This window comes from Procambarus clarkii, chromosome 42, assembly GCF_040958095.1.
Source record: "Procambarus clarkii isolate CNS0578487 chromosome 42, FALCON_Pclarkii_2.0, whole genome shotgun sequence".
Taxonomy (NCBI): domain Eukaryota; kingdom Metazoa; phylum Arthropoda; class Malacostraca; order Decapoda; family Cambaridae; genus Procambarus; species Procambarus clarkii.
In genome coordinates, this window is record NC_091191.1 from 18,470,607 (window position 1) to 18,488,746 (window position 18,140).

General features: G+C 49.2%; 1 protein-coding gene across 1 annotated transcript in view; it reads left to right on the forward strand.

Moving 5' to 3' along the window:
* Positions 1-16,398, forward strand: part of KLHL18 (Kelch like family member 18) — a 347,445-nt gene extending 331,047 nt beyond the window's left edge. Inside the window, exon 10 of the mRNA XM_069339925.1 lies at positions 14,746-16,398. Coding sequence (XP_069196026.1) covers positions 14,746-14,956 — 211 coding nt within the window. The 3' untranslated portion in view covers positions 14,957-16,398. The remainder of the gene's footprint in view (positions 1-14,745) is intronic.
* The last annotated feature ends 1,742 nt before the right edge of the window (positions 16,399-18,140 follow it).

Below are 18,140 nucleotides of genomic sequence, written 5' to 3' on the forward strand. Positions count from 1 at the left end.
TCCGGTGGCGTTGCGGCGGCTGCGGGACCGCCGTTTGCTGTTTCTGAGAGGGTCCCGGGTCACTCGGCGGTTGCTCAAGCGGTTGTGCGGGAGTCTGAACTTCGCCATGCTAGTCTACCCGCCGGGTCGGGTTTGGCTTCGGCGTCTGTTTTGGTTCCTTCGGGGACGTCCTTTCCGCCTCTCTCGCGATCGTTGGGTTCGCCCTCCGGGGGTCTTATGTCGGTTGCTGCGTCACCGTCTTCCTCTTCGGATTTTTCGGGGTTCGGTGCCTTGGCGCCTTCCCGAGCCCTCGCTCGATGTGTTCACGGACGCGTCGTCTCTCGGCTGGGGCTTTGTGACCAGTGCTCACCAGGCAGGCCAGGGACGGTGGGGTCCGTCCTTCCATCGGGCTCACAGCACGGTTCGGGAGTTCGCGGCTGTCTGGTTCGCGCTTCGGAGGGTTCGGGTCGCTCGGGGATCGACCATTCGCCTCCATTCGGACTGTTCTCCGGTGGTTCATTGCCTGAACCGCGGGGGTTCTCTTCGGTCCTTGGCTCTTTGGGGTTGGTCCCTTCGAGTGGTTCGTCTGCTGGATTCTCGGGGTTTGGCTCTCCGTGCGGTTCACGTCCGGGGAGTGTCCAACGTTCTGGCGGACGGTCTGTCTCGCTTCCTTCCCCTGTCCACGGAATGGACGGTCGACGACGACTCGTTTCGTTGGATCTGCCAGACATACGGTCTCCCAGATGTGGACCTCTTCGCGTCGGCGTGGTCCCGGCGTCTCCCTCTATATGTGATGCCCTTCCCCGACTGCGAGGCGTTCGCGGTGGATGCTTTTCGGCAGGACTGGTCGAGGTGGGGTTACCTGTACCTTTTTCCTCCGGTCCAGCTGTTGCTTCGGGTTCTGGTTCGGTTAGAGACATTCCCGGGGAGAGTAGTCCTCGTGGCCCCTTGGTGGCCGGCCCAGCCTTGGTTTCCGGTGCTTCTGGCTCGGTGCCCGAACCCGGGACGTTTCCCGCGGCTCCGCCTCTTTCAGCAGGTCGGCCCGATCCGGTACGGGGCTGGTTCGACCTTCTCCTCTGCTCTTCGCGTCTGGTCTTTTTGACGCGGGTGTATCACCATTTCTATGGTGATCAGGTGGCTTCTTTGATGGTGTCCCACCTGAGAGCTTCGTCTAGGCGACAGTATGAAGTTTCCTGGCGTTCCTTTCGCCATTTTCTGGCTCTTCGTAGGTTGTCTTTTCTCTCGGATCGGGTTGTTTTGTCCTTCCTTACTTGGCTTTTTCAGGACCGTCATTTGATGCCTAATACTGTCGCCTCGTATCGTGCGGCGCTGGCGGAGCCGCTCCAGCTCGCTTTCGGGGTGGACGTCACATCCGCCCCGTTTCGTAAGCTTTCCCGTGCTATGTTTCACCTCCGGCCTGCTCATGCGCCGCCTGAGCCGTCCTGGTCCTTGGACAGGGTGCTCTCCTATCTTTCCTCTCCTCGGTTTGTGGTGGCCCCTTCGGTTCCTGATTGTTTTTCCAAGGCTTTGTTTTTGTTGGCATTGGCCTCTGGGGGCCGGGTAGGGGAGCTTCATGCTCTCCTCCGGCGCAGGGGTTACTGCTCTTTTGGTCCTGGGGGTAGGTTTGTCCGTTTGCAGCCTTCTCCGTCCTTTCTGGCGAAGAACGAGACGGCTGCTTTCCGGAGGGGTCCGTGGGTCATTGATGCTTGGTTGGTTCGGCCGGGGGTGCATCATGTGTTGTGTCCTGTTGCTGCACTTCGCCGTTACCTGCGCGCTTCGGCCGGAGTGGCTGGGGATGCGCTTTGGGTTGATCCGGTTTCCCTCGTTCCCTGTTCCAGGGCTCGGGTCTCCCAGGTTGTCCGCAGGGTTATTAAATCTAGCCAGCCTGCGGTCTATCCTCGCGCCCATGACGTTAGGAAGTTTGCGGCTTTGGCTGCCGTGTTTGGTAATATGTCTTGGGCTCATATTCAGGCGCGTGGATTTTGGAAGTCGAACAGGGTCCTGGCCGCCCGTTATTTGGTGAATGTCCCTGCTCCTCGTCGTTCTTGTGTTGCTTTGGGTCGCAGGTTGCAGCCTGTTGTCTCGACTTCGAGTTGAGGAGTTTGTGGCCACCGCCTCCCGGGTAAGTCCCATTTTTCCTTCTCTTTGGGTATGTAGCTCCAGGGAGCCGTAGGGGCTCCCCCCAGAAAACCAGCGTTGAATGTAATGAAACGCCATTTTCTGGGTGAGCCCCGGAGGCTCCCTGGTTACCCTCCCTCCCATCCGGTCGGCGGGATTTTTCGCGTTGGTTGAAGCCTAGTTTCCGAACTGACGGCAGCCGGCGCGGTGAGGTCCGGGGCCCCCCCCCACTCCCCCTCCCGGGGAGGGGAGGGCTGCGCGGACGACCGGCGCGGCAGTAAATTGATTGTTTGATTGTTTTCCTTGGGATTGTAGGGAGTTTTCTACCTCTCTGTTCGGTTTTTGTTGTAGTTTTTTACCATGTGGGGTTTGTTTTGTTACGCCTACCTTTCTGGGTGCCTAACCCCGGTCGATGGCAGATAAGGAAAACCCCCAACCATATGGGGTTTTCCAGGGCCATTGCTCCCTGAAACCTCTCTGAAGGGGCCAGGTTCTGGCGCTGGTCCCTGGTAGGTCTGAACTCCATAGCTAATGTCCCGGTCTAACATAACACACATTAGCCCGATAAGCTCCAGGGAGCCTCCGGGGCTCACCCAGAAAATGGCGTTTCATTACATTCAACGCTGGTTTTTTTCAAGATGGCTGCCCATTGGAAGTCTCAGAAGTTCATTTCGTACCCAACCTACTGCACTCACGTTTGGAATGGATTAGGAAAAAAAAGTGCTTTCTTGGTTTGCGCAGTAATGGTCAAATGAGATTTCTTGACCGGTACAGCACAGTGGTTAACCCTTAAACCGCTAAGGGCTTTTAGGCCTGTAATATCGCCAGGTGCAAAAAATAAAAAAATCCCAATTTTTTTTTCGTCGTATAAAAGTGTTCTGTGTTCCCAGATCACGGGGGAGGGGGGGGGGGGAGAATCATAGGTGGCATATTTTGGCCGCAATATGGTCGGGAAGTCTGGCAAAAAAGAGGCATTGACAGCAGCCGCCAGACAAGGTCTGCACTGCTCCAGCTGTCAGGCAGGAGTTGCCACAAAGATATTATTACCTAATTATTTCAATGTCTCTGATTTTTTCTAAGTTTTTTTTTTTTTTCAGTAATATTATTCAATAGTGTGTAGTGTGATATATTTATATAATAAAAATGTATGAACCATCGTTGTATTCAAAATTATGGTGTTCATAGTAGTGACTCAATTATTATGTTCATAAAACAATAAACAAATAGTTTTGCTTTTATTACACTATATATACAGGTTATATATATAAGTATCTGTATGTTTTGTTCACCATAATAAACCACTAAGTTGATATTGTGAATCAAAAAGCAAAGAAGAGTGACCATACCAGCCACTCGCCACCACTCCCTTCCTCACCTCTTCACTCGCCAATATTCTCCTCCCACCATACTGTGTTTGTTTTTATTCTATAGACAGACGTTATATATAAGTATCTACATGTTTTGTTCACCATAACTGTACATCTAAGCTTGTATGGTGAGTTCAGGCAATAAGAGACATAGCTACACACACACAGTCAGCTGGTGGCTGCCGCCCTCACGGGTTCAAGGTCAGACGCACTAATATTTCTCCTCCAACGATACTGTTTGTGATGTTATTACTCTATATACACACATTATATATAGGTATCTACATGTTTTATTCACCATAACTGTACAAATAGCTGGTATGGTGCCCAAAAACCATAGTGGCCACCAGTACGCAACATGACATGTCATGCTGTTTGTACCTTCTATACACACGTTATATATAAGTATCTACATTTGTATTCACCATAGCAAACCACTAAGCTGGTATGGTGAGTTCAGTCAATAAAAGGTGGCCACACACAGTCAGAAGACATCACCACCACCCTCCCTCCCACAGCATTACTCCTCCCTCCATGGCGCATAACGCTAAATATCACCACAATCCTGCTATTATCAGAACCCTGGTCAGTTTTATCACAGTCAGGGGTCTTCTGTAATAATATCATCGCTACATAATAGCATGAACAAGTGTATTTTGGCATTTTTAGGCGATGCTGTGGTCACAAGCTGAACAGCAGTGCTGTTAGCTCATGCTGCGTGCGTCAGGCTTGGTTGCTAACTCAATACTGAGGCCAATAACACCCGGGAGTTTGGCCCACGATTTTTTTAAAAAATGGCGTCTGTTTACAAGAGCCCTGATGAAGGTGTGGTGAACCCCATGTATCCGCGGGCCGTTTAAATCTTGCGTAGTACTCCAACACGTCATATGATGTGATGCGCAGTTGACTGGAACAGCGTCCAACACGTCATATGACGTGATGCGCACTTTAAGGGTTAAACATAATACAGGGTATAAAACACAATCAAATGTACCCATAGTAGGAAAACAGCATGTAAAGGATAAAGGAATAATGATGTCTGACGACCTAACGTTTAGGGAGCATAACCAAGCAAATATTGCGACAGCCAGAAAAATGATAGGATGGATTACGAGAACTTTCAAATCCAGGGATCCCATCACAATGGTTGTACTCTTCAAGTCACTTGTGTTGTCCTGTCTTGAGTAGTGCTCAGTACTCACTTCCCCCTTCAGAGCAGGAGAGATTGCTGAAATAGAGGGAATACAGAGAACATATACAGCACGCATAGACACGATAAAGCACCTAAATTATTGGGATCGTCTCAAAGCCCTCCAAATGTACTCACTAGAAAGAAGACGAGAGAGATATCAAATAATATACACCTGGAAGATACTGGAGGACCAAGTACCAAATCTACACAGTAAAATAACAACGTACTGGAGTAAACGATATGGAAGAAAATGCAGAATAGAACCAGTGAAGAGCAGGGGTGCCATAGGCACAATCAGAGAACACTGTATAAACATCAGAGGTCTACGGTTGTTCAATACCCTCCCAGCAAGCATAAGAAATATTGCCGGAACAACCGTGGACATCTTCAAGAGGAAACTAGATTTATTCCTCCAAGGAGTGCCGGACCAACCGGGCTGTGGTGGGTATGTAGGCCTGCGGGCCGCTCCAAGCAACAGCCTAGTGGACCAAACTCTCACAAGTCAAGCCTGGCTTCGGGCCGGGCTTGGGGAGTAGAAGAACTCCCAGAACCCCATCAACCAGGTATCAACCAGGTACCATATAAATCTTGCACATTTGTTGAAGGCTTCAGAGAGAGGGGCACTTACCAGTCACCACCCGTAAGAGCCGGGGAGCCGGTCGGCCGAGCGGACAGCACGCTGGACTTGTGATCCTATGGTCCCAGGGTCAATATCGGGCGCCGGCGAGAAACAATGGGCAAAGTTTCTTTCACCCTATGCCCCTGTTACCTAGCAGTAAAATAGGTACCTGGGTGTTAGTCAGCTGTCACGGGCTGCTTCCTGGGGGTGGAGGCCTGGTCGAGGACCGTGCCGCGGGGACACTAAAAAAGCCCCGAAATCATCTCAAGATAACCTCAAGATAACCCAACAAGCACACCCAGGCAGTTCCATGGCGGTCGTCCCACGCTGGCCGTCAGGTCATGTCGTTCCACGCGGTCGCTCCACACTGTATATGCACCGGTGATGCCACTAGTTCCACTTTGGTTTCTTTGCTGTATCGCTTGCGATATATCTATGCTGCATTGCACCCTGCTTGCTACACACTTGCTACATATCCTTGCTTCAGGATATCATATATATTTAAAAATCTCAGAGTGGCTCATTTAGGCAGAGGTAACACATAAGGGATATCTTGACACATACACGCACACAAGTGTGCACACGCTAAAACAGACACACACACGCGTGCACACACACACACACACACAATTGTCCAGTCAGGGGAAAAGGCATCTGGGATAGGACCTTACTATCCCCCCCCCATCTTGACTGCACCATCGGACCTGACCTGACTTAGTCGCCATCTCCCCCCCCCACCCCCAGTCCCCCGCATCGCCCATACACGCACTCTTCCCCTCCCCACTCTCCCTCTCTCCCTCTCCCACTATCTCTCTCCTGCTCTCTCTCTCTCTCTCTCCTGCTCTCTCTCTCTCTCTCTCCTGCTCTCTCTCTCTCTCTCTCCTGCTCTCTCTCTCTCTCTCTCTCTCTCTCTCTCTCTCTCTCTCTCTCTCTCTCTCTCTCTCTTTCCTTCCCCCTCCCTCTCTGCCCACACACACACACACACACCTCACCCGCTCTCTCCCTCACCCGCTCTCTCCCTCACCCACTCTCTCCCTCTCCTCTCTCTCCCTCCCGCCTCTCTCTCCATCTCCTCCCCCCCCCCCTTCCCTTCTACTTTCTTCTCACTTCAGTGGAAGGGTCGGATCCCCCCCACCCACCCATTTATCTCTCCCTTTATCACTCCCTTTCTCTCTCTTTCTCTCTCTCTTCCTCTCTCTCTCTCTCTCCCTCCCCCATCCCAACAGGGTCAAGCATGGCAGCCAGAGGTCCCAGGGGAACAGGAAAGAGCCAAGGTGACGAGATGAAGGAAATGTTCGCCCAGTTTCTGGAGGACATCAAGAGTGAGATGCAAGAAATGATGCAGGAAATGAAGAACGAAATAAGCAACCTGAAAAGAGAGCTGACAGCAGCAAAGGAGGAGATTAGAGCCCTCAAAGAAAATGGTATCGAGGCTGAAAATCAGAAAACCACCCAGGGAGAAGGTGGTAATAGTTTTCTGGATGAGAATGCCACAATAAAAGGAACATTTGCGGAAATACTAAAAAAAAATAACTCTGAAGTAATGACTGCAGTGATGGAGGTGGCCATGAAAGCAGCCACCTCGCAGGAGGCGGCACGCTCCACTAGCCAACTGCTGGAAAGGAACAGATCAGTGGTTGCTGTGGGTATTAAGGAGCAGGAAGGATCTAATAGGACAGAGTGGAGTGACAAGGACAAAGCAGCAGTGAATGAAGTACTAAAGGCACTAGACATGGAAGGGGCTGAGCATAGCATTGAGAAGGTTTTCAGGCTAGGCCGGTACAACAAAGACCGAGACCGAATGATAAAGATAGTGTTTGCAAACGAGAACACAAAGGAGAAGATCCTATCAAGGAAGAGCTCCCTGAAAAACGTGGGAAAATTAAAAAATGTATTCCTCCAGAGAGACATGACAAGGGAGGAGAGAGCCGTGGCGGCAGAAGCAAGGAAGAGGCGCAGGGCGAGAGGGGAAAACCAGGAAGTCACAGCTCCCAACCCAACACCCCCAGAGGCGAGGGGGGAACCCACAACCAGCTACCCAGTAACACCAGAAGGGAGGACAACCCCGCCTCCCTCCACTGCATAGAAAACCCCCCTACCCCAAACCCTCCCTGCCCCCACTCAAATGTTCAGCAAAATCTCCCTCCCCCCACACCCAATCCCCACCCTTCTACCCCTCCCCTCCTCCCGAGTCCTCCCTTCCCCCCTTTCCTTCCCGTCCTCCCTCCCCTTTCACCCCATACCCTCCCTGTCCCTCCCCCTTCACTGGATCCCCCGCCCCTCATCCCAGTATCCTCTGAGACCCTGTTATCCACCTCACAGGTCCTCACACCCATGGAACAGCCTCCCCCACCAGCAGAACACTCACCAAGGAGGCGATTTGAGAAGGGACAGAAGAAAGTGAGCCTCAAAGCGATGTACACAAACATAGATGGAATTACAAATAAAGCAAATGAGCTTGGAGAACTGGTACTAGAGGAAAACCCAGACATAATAGCCCTCACAGAAACAAAGATCACGAAAACGATAACAAATGCAGTGTTCCCACAGGACTATTATGTTATGAGGAAAGAGAGGGAAGGAAGAGGTGGGGGTGGTGTAGCTCTGCTGGTAAGACAAGGCTGGGATTTTGAGGAGATGGATATTCAGGGCTGCGAAGGTTTCAGTGACTACATAGCAGGTACTGTAACAAATGGAGGGAAAAAAATTATAGTCGCAGTCATATATAATCCACCACCAAATGACAGAAGACCTAGACAGGAATATGATAGAAACAACATGGCCACCATTAACATAATAGAAAGAGCAGCTTCTGTTGCTAGCAGGAATGGATCTGGACTACTAATTATGGGAGACTTCAACCATGGGAAGATAGATTGGAAGAACAGAGACCCGCATGGAGGACCAGAAACATGGAGAGCTAAGCTGCTGGACGTGGCAACAAGAAACTTTCTAAGCCAGCACACCAAAGAACCAACAAGAATGAGAGGAGAAGATGAACCAGCAATGCTTGATTTGATATTTACCCTAAATGAATGGGATATAAGGGAAGTTAAGATGGAAGCGCCCTTGGGAATGAGTGACCACAGTGTATTGAACTTTGAGTACCTGGTAGAGCTAGGACTTATCTCCCCCCAAAAAGAACTAGGAATCAAAAGGCTGGCATGCCGAAAGGGGAATTATGAACAGATGAGAAGTTTCCTAAGTGAAATACCTTGGGACACAGACCTCAGAGACAAGTCTGTACAGGGTATGATGGACTATGTTACCCAAAAGTGTCAGGAGGCAGTAAACAGGTTCATCCCGGCCCAAAGGGAAAAATCCGAGAAGCAACAGAAGAATCCATGGTATAATAGGGCATGTATGGAAGCGAAGAAACTGAACAAAAAGGCGTGGAGGAACTTCCGGAATAACAGAACACCAGAAAGCAGAGAGAGATACCAGAGAACCAGGAATGAGTACGTCAGGGTGAGAAGAGAAGCAGAGAAAATTTTTGAAAATGATATAGCAAACAAAGCCAAGACCGAACCAAAGCTACTCCACAGTCACATCAGAAGGAAAACAACAGTGAAAGAACAGGTATTGAAACTTACAACAGGCGAGGACAGGTATACAGAGAATGACAGAGAGGTGTGTGAGGAACTCAACAAGAGGTTCCAGGAGGTCTTCACAATAGAACAGGGTGAGGTCACTGTGCTAGGAGAAAGGGAGGTAAACCAGGCGGCCTTGGAGGAGTTCGAAATTACGAGAGAGGAGGTCAAGAGACACCTGCTGGATCTGGATGTTAGAAAGGCTGTTGGTCCAGATGGGATCTCACCATGGGTACTGAAAGAGTGTGCAGAGGCACTTTGCCTGCCACTCTCCATAGTGTATAGTAAGTCACTAGAGACGGGAGACCTACCAGAAATATGGAAGACAGCGAATGTGGTCCCAATATACAAAAAGGGCGACAGACAAGAGGCACTGAACTACAGGCCAGTGTCCTTGACTTGTATACCATGCAAGGTGATGGAGAAGATCGTGAGGAAAAACCTGGTAACACATCTGGAGAGAAGGGACTTCGTGACAAATCGCCAACATGGATTCAGGGAGGGTAAATCTTGCCTTACAGGCTTGATAGAATTCTACGATCAGGTGACACAGATTAAGCAAGAAAGAGAGGGCTGGGCGGACTGCATTTTCTTGGATTGTCGGAAAGCCTTTGACACAGTACCGCATAAGAGGCTGGTACATAAGCTGGAGAGACAGGCAGGTGTAGCTGGTAAGGTGCTCCAGTGGATAAGGGAGTATCTAAGCAATAGGAAGCAGAGAGTTACGGTGAGGGGTGAGACCTCCGATTGGCGTGAAGTCACTAGTGGAGTCCCACAGGGCTCTGTACTCGGTCCTATCTTGTTTCTGATATATGTAAATGATCTCCCGGAGGGTATCGATTCATTTCTCTCAATGTTTGCGGACGATGCTAAAATTATGAGAAGGATTAAAACAGAAGAGGACTGTTTGAGGCTTCAAGAAGACCTAGACAAGCTGAAGGAATGGTCGAACAAATGGTTGTTAGAGTTTAACCCAACCAAATGTAATGTAATGAAGATAGGTGTAGGGAGCAGGAGGCCAGATACAAGGTATCATCTGGGAGAGGACATTCTTCAGGAGTCAGAGAAGGAAAAAGACTTGGGGGTTGATATCACGCCAGACCTGTCTCCTGCAGCACATATCAAGCGGATAACATCAGCGGCATATGCCAGGCTGGCCAACATACGAACGGCATTCAGAAACTTGTGTAAAGAATCATTCAGAACTTTGTATACCACATATGTCAGGCCAATCCTGGAGTATGCAGCCCCAGCATGGAGTCCATATCTAGTCAAGGATAAGACTAAACTGGAAAAGGTTCAAAGGTTTGCCACCAGACTAGTACCCGAGCTGAGAGGTATGAGCTACGAGGAGAGACTACGGGAATTAAACCTCACTTCGCTGGAAGACAGAAGAGTTAGGGGGGACATGATCACCACATTCAAGATTCTGAAGGGGATTGATAGGGTAGATAAAGACAGTCTATTTAACACAAGGGGAACACGCACAAGGGGACACAGGTGGAAACTGAGTGCCCAAATGAGCCACAGAGATATTAGAAAGAACTTTTTTAGTGTCAGAGTGGTTGACAAATGGAATGCATTAGGAAGTGATGTGGTGGAGGCTGACTCCATACACAGTTTCAAGTGTAGATATGACAGAGCCCGATAGGCTCATGAATCTGTACACCTGTTGATTGACGGTTGAGAGGCGGGACCAAAGAGCCAGAGCTCAACCCCCGCAAACACAACTAGGTGAGTACACTGCAAGAGGCCAAATACTATGATCTAGCCTCTATAGTACTTCAGTGTCCCAAGTATTTGTCGAATCTCCGCAGACCTCACCAACATGTGTCTCTCTCTCCAGCGACAGCCTACTACTGGAGTGGGTTCGCTTGGGTGTAGTCAAAACGACGATGTCCCTCAGATGGGTTTCCCGTATGTTTCCAGTCCCGAAACGGGACTGCGCGGACCTGCGATTCATTCTGGACTTGTCCCGTCTGAACCCCTGGGTTCATTGCCTCTCCTTTCGAATGACCACGCTGTCCCAGGTTCGGCTCCTATTGGAGCCGGGCGCTTGGATGGTGTCCCTTGACCTCCAGGACGCTTATTGGCATGTCCCGATTCATCCGGGGTTCAGGGACTGGCTCGGTTTTGTTATGGGGCTTCGTGCTTACCGCTTCTGTTGTCTCCCGTTCTGGGTGAATCTGGCACCTCGCGTTTTCACGCACCTAGCGCAGGTCGTGGTGACCCGTCTATGTCTGTTAGGTGTTTGGTTGTTGGCTTACCTCGACGACTGGCTGGTTTGGGCTCAACCAGTCCGCGTGTCTGCTGGCCAGGGATCTGGTTCTTTCTCAGGTCGCCGGGTTCGGGTTCTTGGTGAACTGGAGGAAGTCTCATCTGGTTCCCTCCCAGGTTCTTGTGTGGGATTCTCGGACTGCTTCCTTGTCTCTTCCTACGGAGTCTCTCCTGTGGCTGGGGTTCCTCATGTGCCTGTTTCTGGGAGGTTCCCGGGTCACCCGGCAGTTGCTCGAGGGTCTGTGTGGAAGCCTGAACTTCGCGATGCTGGTCTACCTGCCGGGTCGGGTTTGGCTTCGTTGGCTATTCTGGTTCCTTCAGAGACGTCTCTTCCGCCTCTCTTGCGATCGCTGGGTTCGGACCCCGGGGGCTTTGCGTCGGTTGTTGCATCGACGGATTCCTCTTCGGACTTTTCAGGGTTCACTGCCTTGGTGCTTACCCAAGCCCTCGCTTGATGTGTTCACGGACCCGTCATCTCTCGGCTGGGGTTTTGTGACCAGTGCTCACCAGGCCGGCCAGGGTTGGTGGGGTCCGTCTTTCCGTCGAGCCCACAGCACTGTGCGGGAGTTTGCGGCAGTGTGGTTTGTTCTTCGGAAGCTTCAAGACGCCCGCGGGTCATCGATTCGGCTCCATTCGGACTGCTCCCCGGTGATTCATTGTCTGAACGGGTGGGGTTCAATGCGGTCCTTGGCTCTTTGGTGCTGGTCACTTCGGGTGACTCGTCTGCTGAGTTCTCCGGGTTTGACTCTCCTGGCAGTTCACGTGTGGGGAGTGTCCAACGTCTTGGCCGATGTCCTGTCTCGTTTCGTTCCCCTCTCCACGGAATGGATGGTCGACGACGACTCCTTCTGTTGGCTTTGCCAGATGTTCAGACGCCCCAAGGTGGACCTCTTCGCGTCGGTGTGGTCGTGGCGCCTTCCCCCTGTATGTGGCTCCCTTTCCAGACTGCAAGGTCGTCGGGGTCGACGCCTTTCGGCAGGACTGGTCGAGGTTGGGGTTTCTGTACCTCTTTCCCCTGGTTCAGCTATTGCTCCAGGTCCTGACTCGCTTGGAGACTTACCAGGGAAGAGGTGTCCTCTTGGCCCCTTGGTGGCCGGCCCAGCCGTGGTTTCAGGCGCTGCTTGCTTGGTGTCTGAACCCGGAGGTTTTTCTGCGGCTCCGCAGATCGGCAGATTGGACCAGTACGTCAGGTACGGACCGGTACATCCATCTGCGGCTCCAGCAGATCGGACCGGTACGTCACGTGGATGGTTCAATCTTCTCGAGTTTTCGCGTATGGTAATTTTTACTTGAGTTTTCATCATCTCTATGGTGATCAGGTGGCTTCCTTATTAGTGTCCCACCTGCGGGCTTTGTCTTGGCGGCAGTATAAAGTTTCCTGGCGGTCCTTCCAGTTCTTTTTACGTCTTTGTTGTTGTACTTCACTTTCTGTTCGGGTGGTGTTGTCCTTTCTCTCTTGGTTGTTCCAAGACCATCTCCTTATGCCTAACACTCGCCATGTATTGTGCGGCGCTGGCGGAGCCGCTTCAGCTTGCTTTCGGTATTGATGTCCCGTCTGCGACATTTCACAAGCTGTCTCAGGCATTATTTTACCTCCGGTCTGCTCATGCTCTGCATGAGCCGTCCTGGTCTTTGGACAGAGTGCTCTCTTTTCTTTCTTCTCCTCGTTTTGTTTGTCCCCTTCGGTTCCGGATTGTTTTTCGAAGGCCCTTTTCCTGTTGGCATTGGCCTCTGGGGGTCGGGTTGTGAGCTTCATGCTCTCCTCTGGTGCAGAGGGTTTTGCTCCTTCAGTCGGGAAGATCAGTTTGTTCGTTTACAGCCTTCTCCTTCTTTTCTGGCAAAGAATGAGACTGCTGCTTTCCGGAGGGGTCCCTGGGTTGTTGATGCTTGGTTGGTTAGGCCAGGGGTGCATCATGTTTTATGTCCAGTTGCGGCTCTCCGCCGTTATTTGCGTGTCACGGTTTCTGTGTATGTGAACGCGCTTTGGGTTGACCCGGTTTCCCTTCTTCCCTGCTCGAGGGTGCGGGGCTCCCAGGTCGTCCGCAAGGTTATTAAGGCTAGCCAGCCTGCAGTCTATCCTCATGCCCATGACGTCCGCAAGTTCTCAGCTCTTGCCGCCATCTTTGGCAATATGTTTTGAGCTGACATTCGGGTGCGGGGATTTTAGCGGTCGAACAGGTTCTCGGCTGCTTGTTACCTTGTAAATGTTCCTGGGCCCAGTCGGGCCTGTGTCGTTTTGGGTCGGTTGATGTTGCCAGTTGTCTCGACTTCAGGTTGAGGAGTAAGTCGCAACCTCCCGGGTAAGTCCCTATTCTTTTCCTCTGTGGGTAGTTAGCTCCAGGGAGCCATAGGGACTCCCCCCCCCCCCAGAAAACCAGCGTTGAATGTAATGTAACGCCATTTTCTGGGTGAGTTCCAGAGCCTCCCCGGCATCCCTCCCTCCCTCCAGTTGGCGCTTTTTCGTGTGTTTTGACATCCACCCTCAGAACTGGGGTGTGGATCGCCGGGGCGATGGGTCTGGGGCTACCCCTGCCACCTCCCGGGGAGGGAGGGCTACGCAGACAGCGGCGCTACAACGGGTGACATCTTACTAGTTTGCTCTTTTTGTTTAGGGAGTTCTATCCACTCGTTCGGCTTTTGGTTGCAATTTTCACCCGAATAGGGGTTTGTCTTGGGACGCCTATCTTTCTGAGTGCCTAACCCAGTTGATGGCAGACATAGAATGCTTCCAATCACAAAGTGGGGGGGGGGGGTTTCTATAGGCCATTGCTCCCCTTGCCTCTCTAGAGGGGGCCAGGTTCTGGCTTGTGGTCCCCGGTAGGCCCATATGAACCCCATACACATGACTGATGCCAAAATCTGACATTAGCATATCAGCCTAGTAAGCTCCGGGGAGCCTCCGGGACTCACCCAGAAAATGGCATTTCATTACATTCAACGCTGGGTTTTTTTAGGCGATGCTGTGGTCACAAGCTGAACAGCAGTGCTGTGAGCTTATGCTGCATGCTCCAGCCTTGGTGGCTCACTCAGAACCGAGGTTCTCACACCCGGATATGGTACCCATGATTTTTTATCTAGGTGGCATCTGTTTACTATCGGTTGTGGCTGGACTATAGCTAGACCCTATCCCTTGTGCGGCAGTTAAAATTATACAAGCTAGAGCCTCAATCGTATGTGTGTGTACTGCGCGGTTTCGGGAAAGTTACTCAAATGGTATATGTATGTATTGTGCGGTTTAAGGGTTAAGGCAGCGTGTGAATGAGTGAGCCCCGGATTTGCTTGGGCTGCCATCATGTGGTAAGCATGTATTTTTAGTAGGTGATTTTGCTGCAATAATGATGGTTATCATTGTTATTATTATGATTATAACAATAATCATAACAATAATCATAACAATAAGCAGTTACTAAGCAGTTATAAGCAGTTACTATTTGATTTTATTACTTACTACTGTATACTGGTTATATTTTCAGATTTATTTTTGAAGTTACGTACCTTATAAAGTTATATGTTTAGCTTCCAGTACATGTGTTAATTATTAAATGTGTATAATTTATGTATGGTCTATGAACCAAATGTATGATTAATGTATATTTTTTCCAGATGGGCATTTATTGCTCCCATGAGTGTTACACGCAGTCGTGTTGCACTAGTAGCAAATATGGGCCGCTTATATGCCATCGGTGGCTATGACGGTGTGTCTAACCTGTCCACAGTTGAAGTGTACAATCCTGAGCAAGATCAGTGGGAGTTTATCACATCAATGTGTGCACACGAAGGTGGGGTAGGGGTGGGTGTCATCCCACTTCCCTAAGCAGTGATATCTGGCTATGTTACGTTTCAAGTTTTAATTCATTGTCTTTTTTTTTTTTTTTTACTGTTCTATATACAGTGGAACCTCGATTAACGAGTGCCTCTATTTATGAGCATTTCCAGTAACGAGCGAGCCACTCGCAGCAAATTTGTCTCTATTGATGAGCTTCTCCTCTATTAACGAGCAAAACCACATGGTGCTTCCTAACGTCTCGTGGGTTCTCGCAAATTCTCCGACGCCATTGTTGTTGTTTTATTTCACACGACAAGCATCCTTCTGCATTTATTTGTGCTTTGTTTTTGTTTTTTTTGTGGTTTTGTGACTACAATTTGTAACGCACGATGTCACCAAAGAATCTGCTTGCTAAAGATAGTGTTGTCAAGATGAAGAAAGACACAATTACTGTGGATTTGAAGAAGGAAATTATTACAAAGCATGAGCGTGGTGTTTGTGTGACTGATCTCACAAGGGAGTATGGCAGGCCCTCACCAACAATTTGCACCATTAGTAAGGGGATGAGGAGGTAAGGGAGGATGCTGTCTCTTTCATTGAGATCAGGGAAGTGTTGGGAATGTTTGAAAAGGTGACCGCATTCTTGGAGAAGCATCACCCTGATCAAGCAGTGACAACCCAGTGTGTGAACATGTTTAATGACAATTTGCTGTCTCGTTTTAGGAACATCCTAAAACAAAGACAAAAGCAATTGTCAATAGATACACTCTTTGCAAAAGTAGAGAAAAGAAGAGCCAGTGATAGTGAACCACAACCCGGTCCCAGTGGGGTGAAATTCTCAAGGAGAGAGAGCCCGCCTGACTCAGAGGTGGATTCTCCTTCCACACCATAACCCCTCTCCTCCTTCCCACCTCCCCATCGTCTCCCTCAAGCCAGCAACGACTCTTCATAAGGTAAAATAAACCTGAAAACAGTACAACAAAACAGTACAACAAATTTTAAATGGGGAAATTTGTTTCTTAAGGCGAGTTTTCCAGATAACGAGCTCAGTGCCAGAACGGATTAAACTCGTTAATAGAGGTTCCACTGTATTTTATTTCAAAATAACAGTACTGTGTTTTGTAAAGAAAATTTTGCACCATGATTTATATTTTTTTTATTATGTAAATTCACAAATTAAAAATAAACTATTGTTTCTCCAATGCTAGGCTTCCTTCTGATTCCTGTAGAATAAACAGTTATTAATACCCTCCTCATTCTTTAGTCATAACTAATATCATGGGAGCTCTTTATTACATCCTTAGTTAGGCAAGATATTCACATTGTAAATGTTCTTGCAATTTGAAAGAAACTGTATTTTTCTAAGATTTCTGTAATATATTTACTGTAATATAAGACACATTGTTCTGTAGTTGGGTGTATTATATCACATTCCTATTGTTTTGTTAGTCATACTATTAATGGTGCTAAATAAAATCAACGTGACTGTATTTTTCTTTTTATAAATTTATACATTAGAATATGAGCAAAATAGCTAATGTTTGAAAAGGTGTGTCCCAGAAGGTGTGGGAACTCTCGCACGATGTCTTCAACATCTGCTTCAGAGTTAGATGGAAACGTTCAATTACCCCCTGACTCTGTGGATGGTATGGGCTGGAAACCTTATGAGTTATTCCATGGTCCTTACAAAATTGTTCAAAAATATCAGACTTAAAGTTAGTACCATTGTCAGTTTGCACGACCCGAGGCAGTCCAAAAGTGGAAAAAAATTGCAACATACGAGCAACAACAGTTTTTGCTCGGATGTTCCTTACAGCAAAAGCCTCTGGGTAACGAGTAGTGATACACAGCGTGATTAGGTAAACATTACCAGACTTAGTTCTAGGTAATGGTCCAACACAGTCCATTACCACATGAGAAAATGGTTCCTCTGGCACAACAATAGGCCTTAGAGGAGCTTTAGGTGGAGTCTGGTTTGGTTTCCCAACCAGTTGACAAACAATACACGCATTACAAAATTTTGCCACATCGCTTTTGAGCTTGGGCCAGAAAAAATACTTTAAAATTTTGTGGTACGTGATATTAATACCTTGATGTCCCCCCATAGGATCATCATGAGCAGCTGCCAAAATTCTTTCGCTATAGCAGGTCGGCAACATAACCTGGTGGACTACCTCCCACTCATTTGACAAGGGAGCACTCTGTGGTCTCCATTTTCTCATCAAAATCCGATCATTGTAGTAGTACCCAGTTGCTGCGTCTACAATTTCCTCCATAGAGACGGCTGTCTCATGACAATCTGCAAGAGTGGGGTCAGCTTTCTGTAACTCACTCAAGGAGGCATCTAGGCCTTGGTCAGATGCCATTGGCCGAGGCTCCACCTCCCCACTACTCTCGGTAGATGGCGGTGGCAGGCTCTCCACAATGTCCTCGGCCACGTCATCGAGTCGGGCCATGAATGTGTCCGCGAGGTCCACTTGGTTTTCACCACTCGGAAAGTTCCTCGTGTCCTCGGGATTTACCACCTTGGCAAGCACAGGGCTGCCCTTACATTTAAGTCCCATAGACCTGGTCACTGCGCACGCAGGGTACACAACATTATCCTCTGCGGTGGATCCAGGCAAACCTTAGGGGTAGGCAACATAATAGGCAGTCCTGGAGTCCCCTACCTTATCCCCTGCTAAATCATTACCAACTATTACATCAACATTAGGGAAAGGTAGGTATGAAGTGACTCCAACTGTACAAACACCCTTGTGGAAATCAGATTCCAGGGTAACCTTACGGAGGGGTACTGCTCGAGTATCACTAGTGACACCCTCGACCAGTACCACCTCTCCAGTGTCGAGAGTGTTGGCACCTTGCAACGCACTCTCTGAAATTAAAGTCTGGATGGCACCGGTGTCTGTCCCAGACAGGCCCCCACTTGTTATAATAAATGGGTGTTCTTGCTATGGGGAACTAGTGCTATTCAGGGGTCAGGTCAGTCAGAATAAAGATGTATCTATTTGGGGAGATCAGTAAGGCCCGGCCCCCATGGAAACTAGAAGTAGTGTTGACTACTTGGCTACACAACAAGGTCAGTCTAGGGAATGATCAAGATCTCCTACACAGGAAGAACGATACTCTTATAATTCATGTACTTATTTATTAACCCCTTAACACCCCCCCCATATACATTCACACCAATAACAATAATAATAATAACTTTACCACACTACCTTACGTTAAA